Here is a 14,799-nt window from a genome sequence, read left to right on the forward strand (position 1 = left end):
CCTCCCACCCTTTCCCACCCCTCTAGGTTGTTACAGAGCCCCAGTTTGAGCCTCATTTTCCTTGAGTCATACAGCAAATTTCCATTGGCTCTCTATTTTACATATGGTAGTGTATATGCTTCCATGCTACTCTCTCCATTCATTTCCTCCCTCCGCCCTTGTCCATAAGTCTGTTCTTTATGTCTGCATCTCCACTGCTGCCCTGCAAATAGGTTCATCAGTGCCATCTTTCTAGATTCCATATATACGCATTAGTGTACGGTATTTGCTTTTCTTTTTCTGATTTACTTCACTGTATAACAGGCTCTAGATTCATCCACCTCTTTAGAACTGACTCAAATGCGTCCCTTTCTATGATTGAGCAATATTCCATTGTATATATGTAAGTGTGGACACTTTTTTTCTAAAGAAATACTCAGACAAACATGGAGCACAGACCAAGAAAACCAGTCTAAATGTGAGGTCTCAAAATCCCTTCAAATAAAAAAATCTAAAACCATGAGGCTGGAGAAGGATGAGTAATTGATTTCAAATGTGTGAAAGGCTATCATGGTAAGAATAAAAACAAACAAAAAAAAGGTTTAGTCTTGTTCTGTAAAACCCTAGGGTAGAACCAAATAAATTCAGTCATTATTAGGAACTCCAGTTTGAGCTCACAGCCATCCAGGAGTACAGGCCACAGTGCCCCAAGAGACAGCATGTTACAGCAGGTATGTAAGCAGCAGGCCTGCCAGAAGTCTGTGAAATGAGCAGATTCCACAGACTAAAATGGGTGAATACTTCTCAGTAGTTAGTTAGGCAGAGGATCTGAATGGACATTTTTCTGAAGAAGATATACAGATGGCCAACAGATACATGGAAAGATGTTCAACACCATTAATCACAGAGAAATCAAAATCACAATGAGCTATCACCTCACACCTGTTAGAAGAGCTGTTATCAAAAAGATAAGAAGTGCTGGCAAGGATGTGGAGAAAAGGGAACCCTCGTGCCCTATCGATGGAAATGTAAATTGGTGTAGCCATTATGAAAAACTGTACGGAGGTTTCTCAAAAAATTAAAAACAGAATTACTGTATGATCCAGGAATTCCACTTCTAGGTATTTATCCAAAGAAAACTAAACTTGAAAAGATATATGCACCCCCATGTTCACTGCAGCATTATTTACAATAGCCAAGATGGACACTTAAGTGTTCATTGATGGATTAATGGTTAAAGAAGTTGTAGTACATATACAATGGTATATTATTTAGCTATAAAAAAGAGAAAGAAATCTTGCCAATTGAGACAACATGGATAGACCTAGAAGGCATTATGAAATAAGTCAGACAGAGAAAGACAAATATGATGCAATCTTACTTATACATGGAATCTAAAACAAACAAACAAAAACCAAGCTCACAGATACAAAGAACAGATTAGTGGTTGTCAGAGGTGGAGGGTGTGCAAAATGGGTTAGAGAGGTCAAAAGGTACAAACTTTCAGTTACAAAATAAGTCATGCAGATGTATAATTGTTAATAATGTAGTTAATAATACTGTCCTGCAAATTTGAAAGCTGCTTAGAGAATAGATCTTAAAAGTTCTCATTGCAAGAAACAAATTTTTTGTAACTACGTATGGTGACAGATGTTAAGTACAATTTTCATGGTAATCATTTCATAATATACACAGATATAGAATCATGTTGTAGACATGAAACTAATATAACATTAAATGTCAATTATACCTCAATAAAAATTTTTAGACAATAAAAAGTAATACATGTTTGTATTTATATAGCACTTTTCTTTTAAAGTGTTCCAGAGTCCAGGTGCTCCTTAGTTCTCCCCAAAACCAATATACCCAATGGAAATCATAAGGTCTCCTCTGAATCACATTTGACAGAGAAGGAAAATGACCCCAGGAGAGGGCCCCACCCTGTAGTACAAGGAAGTATACGGTAGGGCTTGGAAATCAGGTAATGTCTGTTGATTTCCCCACTCAGAGTTCTTTTCCCTAAATTGTTCCCAGGAAATAAAGACAATATCATTTATTTGTAAAGAATCCCTTAGCTTCTGCTTCTATGTCTCTTACTTGCAATCATTAAAAATTTCTCCATCGGCCCCAAATGCGATATCTAGGGGTGGTTCTAAAGTCTGCATTGCAAAGGCAATGCAACATATCTCCTGGATGAAGTTACTGAGGAGGCAAAAGTCAACTTCAGGAGGGAATGAAATCTTGGGATTGACATTCATGGCTCGGATCACATCCTGAAAAACAAAAAGATGGCATCATCTTTTTACCAACCTGTGAAAGATACACTGACAATCCCTAAGGACGTTATGACTGATGGGAGGTGGGAAAAGAGCACATGAGTGAAAATAAAATAAACTAGAAAAGAAGTGCATGTGCTGAAAGGAGAAAGACTCCTTAATAGAGGAGGAGGAAAGATGACAGAGGACAAATGACATACTAAAGGCCAAGAAAGTCTTCCCAAAAAAACTAAAGTAAAAACTCTTAATAGCTTTTATTTATTATTTCCTACTATTTTTCTATTCTGCGCAAGTTATATGATTGCCAGCACAAAACTCTGCCTTGTTCATAATCTATAATAATACCAATTATAATCGCTCAGGCTCAGTCACTCAGTCATATCTGCCTCTTTGAGACCCATGGACTGTAGCCTGCCATGGGATTTTTCAGGTAAGAATACTGGAGTGGGTTCCCATTTCCTCCTCCAGGGGAACTTCCTGACCCAGGGATAGAACTCACAACTCCTGCATTGGCAGGCAGAGTCTGCCGCTGAGCCACCTGGGAAGCCCAACAATTATAATCTTGCTCTTATTGAGAGGTTTTTTTGCTAAGAAAATTACCTGCTTCCTTTCATTTAATCCTCTCACAAACTCTGTGGGGTCATGACCATTGTTGCTCCCATTTAAGGATTAGAAAAATCAAAGTACAGAAAAGTTAAGTAAATGTGCAAGGTCACACAGCTAGTAAGTGGCAGAGCCAGGATGCAAATCCATAACTATCTTTCCCAAAATCATTGCTCTTAAGCACTATAATATTCTGTCTTCCAACCTTAAGGGCCTGTCTGAAGAATAGAACTACAAAGCTCAAAATAGTTTCCCCATAAAATGTCTAAGAAAGAAACAGCCAATAATGACTGGTTCTATAAAGCACATTGGATGCTGCTCATTCCTGCTCTTCCATTACGTAGAAGTGAGAGAGTCAATCCCTAGGCAGGTTGATAAGAAGTCTGGGGCTCCCGAGGAGGAGCAAGGGGTCTGAGGATCTCAAGGAGGAGAAAAGAACAAACATTTTTTTCTACATTGCTTTGTCTTAGTCAATATAACAATGTATCTTGCTCAAGGATATGTTTCTCCTTAACAATAACCTTCTGACTAATTTTGTTATCTTAAAACTTGTATACTGCGGGAGTGGGTCTGGTTCAGTTCAGTTCAGTTGCTCAGTCATGTCTGACTCCTTGCGACCCCATGGACTAAAGCACACCAGGCTTCCCTGTCCATCACCAACTCCTGGAGCTTACTCAAACTCATATCCTTTGAGTCAGTGATGCCATCCAACCATTTCATACTCTGCCGTCCCCTTCTCCTCTCGCTTTCAATCTTTCCCACCATCAGGGTCTTTTCCAATGAGTCAGTTCTTCGCATCAGGTGGCCAAAGTATTGTAGTTTCAGCCTCAGCATCAGTCCTTCCAATGAATATTCAGGGCTGATTTCCTTTAGGATTGACTTGTTGGATCTCCTTGCAGTCCAAGGACCCTCAAGATGTGAAACAGAACACCATTCCACGTTCGATGCATGAGACAAATGCTCAGGGCTGGGGCAATGGGATGACCCAGAGGGATGGGATGGGGAGGGAGGTGGGAGGGGGGTTCAGGATGGGGAACACATGTAAACCCATGGCTGATTCATGTCAATGTATGGCAAAAACTACTACAATATTGTAAAGTAATTAGCCCCCAACTAAAATAAATAGATTTATTTAAAAAAAAAAAAAAGAGTCTTCTCCAACACCACAGTTCAAAAGCATCAATTCTTTGGTGCTCAGCTTTCTTTACAGTCCAACTCTCACATTCATACATGACTACTGGAAAATCCAATTTAAGATGTATGTTGTGGGAGTGGGTCTCATAAAAGTATATAATTCCCTTGCTAAGGCTATCAAGGGCGGCACTCTCTGTCCCCCTTCTGATGTCTATGCCAGAAGCTTCCTCTGTCCCTTTTCATACTTTAATAAAACTCTACTACACAAAAGCTCTTAAGTGATGAAGCCAGGTCCCTGGTCCCGAAGCTAAATCTTCTTTGGAGATCATGAATCTGACATTGTTCACTATAAGCTATCAGAAGTGATAGTGAGCACTGGATGGATTTCTGAGTTATTAGTATTCAAGGCAACAGCTGTAGCAAATCAGTCCCAATAAAAGACCCAACACTTACATTAACACTGCTTTGAGAATCATATAGATCAAGATGACAGATGATATAATCCGAGACAGCATCCTCAAAGTCATTTGACCCAGCACAAGATGGTGTCAGTGATTTCCTCACACGGATCTTGAAGTGTCTGAACGCCATTTTGGCCACATGGAACGCCTCCTGCACATAAAATACAGCCAGTGTATTTGGTGGGAGCAGAGGAATAAAGAGGTCCAAAGCAAGGAACAAAGAAAGAATGCCCCCCAAAAATCAGCATCATATTGGACACTTCTGATAACTAAACCCAGCAGTCAAAACTATTTTTAATCTGGGAGAAAATACACAACTAAATTTTGGAAAATGTGTAAATACATGTTCTATTCATCACTTATTAGAGTATCTATAGTCACTAATTTCGAGACAGTTGACCATTGTTCTGATAACCCTGATTTCAAGAAGCAGGACAAGGCAGGCATTCAAGGAAATAAAATCCCCTGTGGTTACATAAATACTTGAAGTATGCTAGTTGATGCTTTGTCCCCACAGCATGATTATAATATTGGTCAAAAAATAAGAGAAAATTATCAATCTAGTGCTCATGTCATACATAGACACATATCGAGCATCTGGCATGTTTCCTGGTATATATTAATTCAAAAAATATTTATTGAATATTTATTATGTAGCAGGCATAGGAAAACCTCAATTATGCATGAAAGATATGCCCTCTACAATTACAGAATTTTAACAACTCAGTACGTGATTCTTAACTATATAACCCAGGGGTTGGCAAACTTTTTTCTGTAGGAAGCCAGATGGTAAGCATTTTAGGCTTTGTGGATCCAACTGTTTTTGTCACTCTCTTTTCTTTTTACAATCCGTTAAAATGTAAGAGTATTCTTGTATGATAGCTCTTGGGTGGTATTTCTCTTAGAATTACAGGCCAGAACCAGATATGGCCCAGGGGTCATAGTTTGCTGATGCTTGATATAAAATAAACATAGGAGAAGATTCAAAAGATTCTGATAATTCTTCTCTTACACCAATATTTAGTTTTGTTTGTAATATTTAATTCTTCTCATAACAGGCTTTTAGTATCTCAATATGGTGCCCCTAGAACTGAAGATTATATATGAGCACTCCTTAATTTTCCATACTCAAACAGCTGATATATTAGCAATTTCAGTAACTACTCTTCATTAAATAAACAAAAGAGTTAGCATATTCAGAGCCTTCTGATTTTTCTAAGAATGGTAGGTAACCAATCAAATGTTTGCTGTTGTTTAGTCACTAAGTTGTGTCCAACTCTTTTGCAACCCCATGGGCTGTAGCCCCCCAGGTTCCTCTGTCCATGGGACTTCCCAGGCAAGAATACTGGAATGGGTTGCCATTTCCTTTTCCACGGGATCCTCCCTACTCAGGGATCAAACCTGCATTGGCAGGTGGGCTCTTTACCACTGAACTACCAGGAAAGCCCAGAAGAAAAGGTTGCTGCTAAGTCGCTTCAGTCGTGTCCAACTCTGTGCGACCCCATAGACAGCAGCCCACCAGGCTCCCCCGTCCCTGGGATTCTCCAGGCAGGAACACTGGAGGGGGTTGCCATTTCCTTCTCCAAAGAAACGGTTACTTAGTGTGAAAAATAATTCATCGCAAATATTTGTAATAGGTGAAAGGAACGAAAGAAGGAAGGAGAGAAAAAGAAAGAACAGAAGAAGAGAGGAAAGAGAAAGAAAGGGAGGGAGGAAACAGATGGAATCCCACCCTCCTTCAGAGACCTCAGGCCCTACGAGTCTTTTGAGCGTCCTGTTGAGGTTACCTAGGTTTTCCCTCCCGCGATGCCCGGGGACCACGGAAGCGCAGCGACGCGTGCGAGGCTCACATACCACAGTAGCGATGTAGATGATTCGCTGCACCGTCTCGGCTTTGTCGATGCAGCGCCGCAGCAGGCACTGTGCATCCAGGCGACCCTGGGAATAGGCATCGCTGAACCGGGACAGCAGGGCGGCTTTGCGCGCCACGCTGGACAGTTTGGCGCGATTCGGGGACGGGGTCCTGGCCTTGGCAGAGGAGGGGCTGACGGACCTGCTTCGGCTGTGACTGTGGCTCCGGCTGTGGCTGCGGCTGTGGCTGTGGCTGCGGCTGCAAGGGGCAGGGCTAGGAGACCGGCTCCTGGCGGACCTGTTGGTGAACAAGAATCAGGCAGGGAAGTGCTCTGATTCCCTTCTCCCTTTTGTTCCTATACTCCAGCTGCTTCTCTCCCCATAAACCAGAAGCCACCGGAGACCGAAGCAGGGAGAGCAGCTCCCTGTGAAAGGCACTGTGTCTCCACAAAGGAAAAACAGTACTCAATATTTGCCTGATGCATTAGAATTTATAACTCACTTTCACTCACTCAGCACATCAGTTTACCCTTCAAGCAGCCAGGTAAGGTCAGCATTTATTGCTGGCCATTTTACAGATGAGGAGGTTGAGGCTCATAAATGCTACGAGGGCTGTCCTAGAGTAATACAGCTAGCAAGAGCCAGAGTTAAAGAAGTCAGATTTCTTACCCTGACCTTGGGCAACTGACACATCACTGAGCTTTCTGGTATAAAATGAGATAAACAGATTGAACAATGAGAAAGAAAATGTGTTCTCCTTCTGTAACAATGAAACCATTTGCAGTCATGTCTCCTCTCCAGATCCTCCATTTTCACCTACATAATTTGTGCCCTATTTTAGGATAGTGATGGGGGTTGGAAGAACATGGGGAGGTACTTGGTGAATCGAAAAGCATTGTGTCAGTGAAAGGTATTATATATTGCTACCAAGTACATAATAAATGATCAGACTAGCTAATCCTTAGGGAAAGTTTTGTAGAAGGAACTATGGGGCAAAAGGTGGTGCAAAGCAGCCCCTCTGAAGGTGGAAGGTGGAGGTTGGGGGGAGCCCTCATTTATAGTGTTTGCCAGTTTCCACAGTGCAACAAGCACTCTCACCATAGGCAATTTCAAACTATTCATGTGATGTCACTGAACCTGGAGTTAGGTAGAAATGCACAGAATCAGTCCCCAGGAGCTAGTACAAGCTGGCGCCTGCACCACACTGATGGAGCAATTCCTCAAAATGAAAGATTAAGGTGACATTAGGGAAATGGAGAGCTGGGGTAGGTGTGGCTTTGATGTTAGCCTGAATCTGGACACACTGTGGGGCTGGCAGGGAAGAGGGAAGTGTTAGAGAGCACAAGAAAAGGCAGAGAAACATCCTGCTTTGACCTCACTTAACACTGAATGACCTGTCTTAACATTTTGTCCATCAGCAGAAGGCAATTTCACATTCCCTTACCTACACACCCCACCGGACAAAGTGAGATGTAAAAAGGAAATGCCTGGCAGTAAAGTGACAATGGGTCATCTCTGGAGAGAGGACTCCTAGGACTCAGAGAACAGGATCCTCCTATCATGAACAGTGTTTCAACACAGGTACCAAGTGTTTCAACATGAGTACTGCTTTTTGCATTATAGGCACTCAAATCTGGTTTCAAGCCACAAACTTTCCTTTGCACATCTCAGTTCCATTCCATAAGCTTCAATGTCATTCCAAAATTAATTAGTGCCCAAGTATTGTAAATCCAGGAGGTATTTTCTCTCTGGAAGGGAGCAGTTAGAGAAAACAGCCCTTTACAGTTCAAAATTTTCCATATTGTTGAGATTTGGGTTCAGGATATCATTTTACTTTTGTTTTTTTCCTTTACCGAGCTGGGCTTTGATCACTAACTTGGCAAAAAGGGGCTTAAATGAAAGATCTGTGAGAGTTTGTCAGACCTTCCTTGGAGTACAGATTTTTCAGCAGACAGAACAGCTATCTCGTCCTTCAGCGTTCGGAGCTGTTTCTCATAATCGCACACGGCTTCTGCGTTCCGCTGGTCTGCGCTCCGCCTGTCCAGCTCAGAGACCCGCTGCTCCAAGCCCCGCACCTCCACTCTCCTACGCTCGGAGCCCCGCTTCTCTGATCTCCTACGATCTGAGTTTCTGCGGCGAGATTCTTCCTGGGCTTGAAGAGATTTAAGCCTGAACAGAAACAAAGGTTTGAAAGAAAAGAGAGAGAGGTAGAGATGGAGGAAAGGTGATAAACTGCAATTGGCATACTTAACGAGGCTACTCTATTCAGTGTGCAGTTACTGCCTTGGAAAACTCATGGAAATAGGAACAAGAATAAATTAACAGAATTGCCAGGGTCAGGGAACCACACCGTGTCTGCAGCTTGCATGGGAAAGCTCCTGAAGAAAAGATGGGTTTGCAAATCTAGCCAAAGCTGTGGGCAGAGTCATGAAATCCTTGCGGAGGCAAAGCAGAGGCATCCTATTCTTTATTGGATGGCTTCACTGCACAAAACTCTGGAAGCAAGTGACCCCCAAAACCTACTCCAGAAGCTGGTCAAAGATATGATCTATTCTCACTGGTGCTTCGGAATGTGGGGGGGGAAACTTCACTGGAAATTGAAAAACATCCACAACACTAAGCAGATGTGTGGACCTATAAAAATAATGTCCTACAGAAAGGAGCAAAGCTTTAGAAATAAAATGGGCATCCTCGTTAAATACAAAGAGGTGTGACCATCATACCAGGGAGAAAAAGTCATAAGAAGAGAACATGGTATCATGAAAATGGCAATGGTGTTAGAAGAAAAGGGAAGAGGTAAGATTAAGAAGGATATAGAGCAGCTGAAAATGCAGTAGCAGAATTAAACGCCACACTAGAAACAGTGGAGAACAGAGTAGGTGCTATAGGAATTGCTGAGTAATAGGAGATAAAGAATTTGAGAAGCTTTATCAGCTAGAAAAATAAGAGATTGAAATGATGATGAGAGGGGAGTTAGAAGTGGAAAACAGAGCAGTGCTCCAAGCTAAAATTTATGGATGTTCTTAAAGAAATCAGAACAATTGGAACGTGTATGAAGACAGTAGAAATGTGTATATATGTATTTTACTACAACTGCTCTTTTGGGGCGAAAAAAATCAAACTTAAGATTTTAAAAATTATAACCTTAAAGGATCAGTGTTTATTTTCCCCTTTTAGAAATTTATCTTTAGAGACTAACAATCTGAAATTTAAACTAAGATTTGCCACAAAAAAATTATTTCCGATGTTGAAAATTGGCATCAAAGTAAATATTTAATATTAAGGAAATACTCAAATGAGGAAATATGATGGACCCATTTAAAACTAAGCTCTATTTTCTTGGTAATATAGAAAATTATTAAATGAAAAAATGGGGTCCACAACTGTATACTTATATTTTATTGTCTTTATTTTTAATGAACTAATTGGAAAAAATATCCAATGGTGACAGTGAACTGGCTCTGGAATTATGAGGGGTTTTTGGTTCCTTTCTACTATGCTTTGAAGATTTTCTATAGTAGATAGGCAAATAGATGGGGAAACAATAGAAAACAGTGACAGATTTTATTTTCCTGGGCTCCAAAATCACTGCAGATGGTGACTGCAGCCATGAAATTAAAAGACGCTTGCTCCTTGGAAGAAAAGCTATGACCAACCTAGACAGCATATTAAAAAGCAGAGACACTGCCAACAAACGTCCATCTAGTCAAAGCTACGATTTTTCCAGTAGTTATGTATGGATGTGAGAGTTGGACTATAAAGAAAGCTGAGCGCCAAAGAATTGATGCTTTTGAACTGTGGTGTTGGAGAAAACTCTTGAGAGTCCCTTGGACTGCAAGGAGATCCAACCAGTCCATCCTAAAGGAAATCAGTCCTAAATATTCATTGGAAGGACTGATGCTGAAGCTGAAACTCCAATACTTTGGCCATCTGATGCGAAGAACTGACTCATTGGAAAAGACCCTGATGATGGGAAAGATTGAAGGCGGGAGGAGAAGGGGACAACAGAGGATGAGATGGTTGGATGGCATCACTGACTCAATGGACATGAGTTTGAGTAAGCTCCGGGAGTTGGTGATGGACAGAGAAGCCTGGCGTGCTGCAGTCCATGAGGTCACAAACAGTCAGACACGACTGAGAGACTTAACTGAACTGACTGCTTTTGTAATAAGAAAAGTATATAAAATATTAATAAAAATATTGCTGCCTCTCCTCTTTGTGGACAGATTCTTTTGTATTGTCATGGAGCACCAAACTAAATTCAAAGATTAATTAGCAGCCTGCAATAATCCTGTCATTTTTTTTTTCTTACTGTTGTTTTAGCTGATATATTTCCTCCTCTGCAGCCAAAAGGGATATGGCAGATCTGTTCTTGGGTTCTTCAAGAGTCTTTTCAGTCTCAGCCATACTGTAAGAGAAATCAGTAACTAAAGACAGACTTTCCAAAACTGGCAGACTTTTTAAATCAAGGCATAGTTTCTCTTGGGAACTTTTGCCATATGCTATAAATTCAACATAAACAAGAACAAATTATAAGACATCTGCATTCATTCAGATGATATTACAAATATTATGGCAAACTGGTATGCAAAAACATGCTAGCATCTTTCCTCAATGTCAAACACAAAGAAATTTCAGTGCTACTATCCCTACAAGACTACATAATAATTACTGATATTAGAATATAAAGTACAAAGAAACTTGTCCAATCTCTTCATCTCACCCTCCTAATTCATTTTCTCTAATTACACCAAATCCCCAGGTTGCTCCTCTCTATAAAATCTCCATTTTTCTGTAATATATTAATACCTATTCTTATTACTTTGCACTGTAGCATTGTATTTGACTTAAATTTCCTGGACTTACTAAATATAAAAAAATTATTTGCCTACCTATAAAGAAAGTCTTCCACAGTTACACTCAACTACCAAGTATCTCATGTGTGCCTCTGACTTCCAGCACTAATTGAGCACAATTTTCCGCATTTTCAATCTAGTTTGGTCATTGTTAATTTCAAAGACTTCTCTCATTGTAGGCAAATCATAATAAATCATACTATTTCTTTAGGTCTAAATTAAAGGAAATGAGAATGCTATGGATGCCATTGGACAAGTGAAGCTGTCCTAGTACAGTGAGAGATCATAGCAAAAGAGAGAATGGGGATCATAGCAAAGGTTTCCGGACATCTCTGACCCTACATCACTGGAACACCCTGTCTCTTTCATCACAGTAGTTCTGAGAATAAGAGATTGCAACTGCTGTCCAAACTTACATCAGTCTTCCCCCTTACACTCGGACAGAAGAATGGAAGGTTAAACTCTGGCCTACCCTATACAGTGAGGGAGACAGAAATAATGGGCTAGCTAGATTCCTATCAAGTTCCCACGGGTCCCAGGCAATGAGGAAATAGAGGAAGAGGTGTGAGTTTCCCCAAATCCCATCTTATATCCTTCTCCTCCAACAAACTCCCACTCATCCATGAATACATCTCCAAAGGCCATGTCTAACTCTCAAGCAAAGTTTGTCTCTCCTTCTGAGCTCCTCCCACACTTGTTCACATCTATAATCTCATTACAAACACACTATGAACTAGTGAAAGGCAAAGAGTCTATTTTATTGATCTCTTTATCCCTAGCATGTAAAACAGTGCGTCATATAGTAGATTTAAAAAAAAACAAAACTGAATGAGTGAAACAATGAAATGCCTAAAGTCTAAACTAAAACCAAAGTAGCAATAACTTCATAATAGGGATGTTGGCAGTTGAAAGGAAATTACTATGATTTAATTTAAATGTGAATATGTTATAGATTCTTTTTAAGTACATATGGGAAAACGAACACTTTTATCAAGAGAAAATTGTGGAATATTAAAAGAAGAAAATAGACCAAGAAAGGGAGAAGAGTATGAACAATAATCATTTTTTGTTTGTTTTGTTTTGCTTTTTGTCTGAAGACAAGGCATAGGGAGAGAGGGTGAGGGAGGGATGGATTAGAAGCTTAGGGTTAGCAGATGCAAGCTATTATACATAGAACTGATAAACAACAAGGTCTTACTGTGTAGCACAGGAATTTATAGTCAATATTCTGTGATTAACCATAATGGAAAAGAATAGGTTAACGAATGTGTGTATATATATATATATATATATATATATATATGTATGTATGTATAACTGAATCACGTTGCTATACAGCTGAAACTAACACCACACTGTAGATCAACTATACTTCAATTAAAAAAAAAAGACCTGGCACACGTGTGTGAGCCAATATACATATGAACAAAAAGGGCAAGAGGGCTAATTTGGCTCCCTTGGATGATATACAGAAAGAAGAAAGGGGGTACATTCATGTGACAAGCATTGTTTTAAACAGGCTAACGTATTTATTTTTCATTATAGGTTTATTCATTCATTGAGCAAATTATTGAGAATTTATTATGTGCCAGGCACGATGCTGGGTGCTGAAGATACAAGTGTCAGAATAGTGATACAGGATGGTAACCCTCTAGAGCCTCCAATGTAGTGAATCATAAATATGCAAACAAATTTTTCAAAGTTCCAACTTATGGTATAGATAATTGTTGAAAGAGAAAAGAAAGAAAGGAAAGACTATTCAGTGTAGAGTGGTCACAGACTCTGAGAAAGTCACATTTAAGCTGAGACCTGGAAGACAAGAAAAAGCTAGTCTTGCAAAGAACCAGCAGAAGACTTCTGCTTTTCTGAAAGGGCACAGGCAAGGCCTCGAGGTGAGGAAGCAGAGGGAAGACTGAGTGAGGGGAGCCTGGCATGAGATGAGGGTGGAGCAAGAGGTAGGGTCAGATCACACAGGACTGGGAGAGCTCTGAGAAGGAATTTAGAATTTTTTTTCTAAGTACAAAAAGGGGTGACTAAGATGCTTTAAGCTGGATGTGGGAGAGTTACTTGCTATAATAAAAATATATTTCTATTTGCTGTGAGGAAAATGGATGGTAGTAGAGCAAGAACAGACCCAGGGAAGCCAGTTGGAAGGCAGCTATTTGAGGTGAGAGCTTACAGAGGTTTGACTGAGAGCAGCAGTAGTAGTATAGAAAGGACTGGGTGCAGGAGACGCTTAGGAGGTAGATTTCACTGGATCCTCTAACAGATTGGAATAGGAAACGAGAACAGGTGAGGGTTTTAACCAGAGTCCCAGCAAAAAATCTAGTGGTCTTCCCTTGTCTGCTGCTACTGCTAAGTCGCTTCAGTCGTGTCCGACTCTGTGCGACCCCATAGACAGCAGCCCACCAGGCTCCTCCATCCATGGGATTTTCCAGGCAAGAGTACTGGAGTGGGGTGCCATTGCCTTCTCCCTTCCCTTGTCAAGGGCTCATCAAATCTGGGCAGACCTGTCCCCATTCTATTGGAATTGGCTCCTTTGGAACTGAGTCACACCCAAACTGGACTCCACAAGGTTAGACCTGGGAACCTCCTTGGACGGGCCCTTCATTCCACAATAGATAGCATCCTGGATTTGGAGACAGGGAAGCAGAGTAGTGGAGGAGAGAGCTGGCTACCATAGAACCTGGGTGAACAGCCTCCATCATTTCTGATGCCTTAAGAAATAGAATATGAACCACAAGTGGGTTAAACCAAAACAAAAGTAGGAAATTTAGGGGAAAAAAACAAGCACTTTACTGTGTGCAACTTCCAAATGGGGGAGGGGAGTGTACACACAGATAGGGAGAGTATAAGTACAAGATAAAGTAAACAAAGCAAAAGGCATATGAAAGGGTACATGGGTGTTTTTAGTATTATTCTTGTGAATTTTCTGTATTTGACCTTATCTCCAGATAGATGCTTTAAAAAAAAAAATCCACGCAGTCATAGCTTTTGGTCCATGATATCTCTTATGGGTAACTACACAGCTATGGTGACAAGAGAGGGAGGTAGGAATTACCGGCTCCTATGGGTGCTGCCTGAAGTCAAGAACCAGAAAGGTCACAAAGATTTGCCTCATAACCAGAGGCAGCAGCAGAGGCCATCGAATGCCCCAGGAAACCTAACCAACAAGCCACAACTCAGCATCATCAGCACAAGACTCTAGTGCCCAGGCAGAACCAAGGCAGCAGGAAGCCAGAGGGAAGTACAAGACCCAAAGCCCCTCTCCTCCAGCACCAGGAGAGGTAGAAGCATCCCTCCATCCCTAGACAGCCATCTAAGGAAGGAGGAGGACAGTGAGACCCCTTGAAAGGGCAAACACAGCCCCTAACAGAAGTCCGAACTTGGAATTAACTGAAGATTTACACATAAAGAACTACGATAAACCAGAAAAGAAGTGGCAGGGTTAAGGCTCCCCCTTACCCCTCTCCAAATCAGTTGACATTAATTGAATTAAGTCATAGAAATTCAGAGGAATTTATGCATTGTGCACATTACATTTGTAAATTTTGACTGCTGCAGCTATAAAACTGCTGACAATGGATCCAATTGGAAAAATAAGTGAGTGTGTGGGGAAGTAACTCTGCATGTGTGTGA

At 40.8% G+C, this 14,799-nt stretch overlaps 1 protein-coding gene across 8 annotated transcripts in view; it reads right to left on the bottom strand.

The window, feature by feature from the left end:
• The window catches only part of SPATA18 (spermatogenesis associated 18), a 46,031-nt gene that overhangs the window by 11,327 nt on the left and 19,905 nt on the right, over positions 1-14,799 (bottom strand). For 5 of the 8 annotated variants that reach the window (XR_014082103.1, XM_081590042.1, XM_081590084.1 and 2 more), the window contains 5 exons: positions 10,617-10,712; positions 8,228-8,473; positions 6,308-6,602; positions 4,446-4,604; positions 2,077-2,252 (listed from right to left, as the gene is read on the bottom strand). Coding sequence is in view for 7 of the 8 variants with exons in the window: in XM_081590042.1 (XP_081446168.1) it covers positions 2,077-2,252; positions 4,446-4,604; positions 6,308-6,602; positions 8,228-8,473; positions 10,617-10,712 (972 nt within the window). In the remaining variant the exon portion in view is untranslated. Of the gene's footprint in view, positions 1-2,076; positions 2,253-2,529; positions 3,768-4,445; positions 4,605-6,307; positions 6,603-8,227; positions 8,474-10,616; positions 10,713-14,799 lie in introns of those variants that run through there. The other 3 variants (XM_081590063.1, XM_081590052.1, XM_081590074.1) reach the window with 2 other exon arrangements.

Source organism: Giraffa tippelskirchi, chromosome 1 (assembly GCF_054371585.1).
Source record: "Giraffa tippelskirchi isolate mGirTip1 chromosome 1, T2T-mGirTip1v1.2.pri, whole genome shotgun sequence".
NCBI lineage: Eukaryota > Metazoa > Chordata > Mammalia > Artiodactyla > Giraffidae > Giraffa > Giraffa tippelskirchi.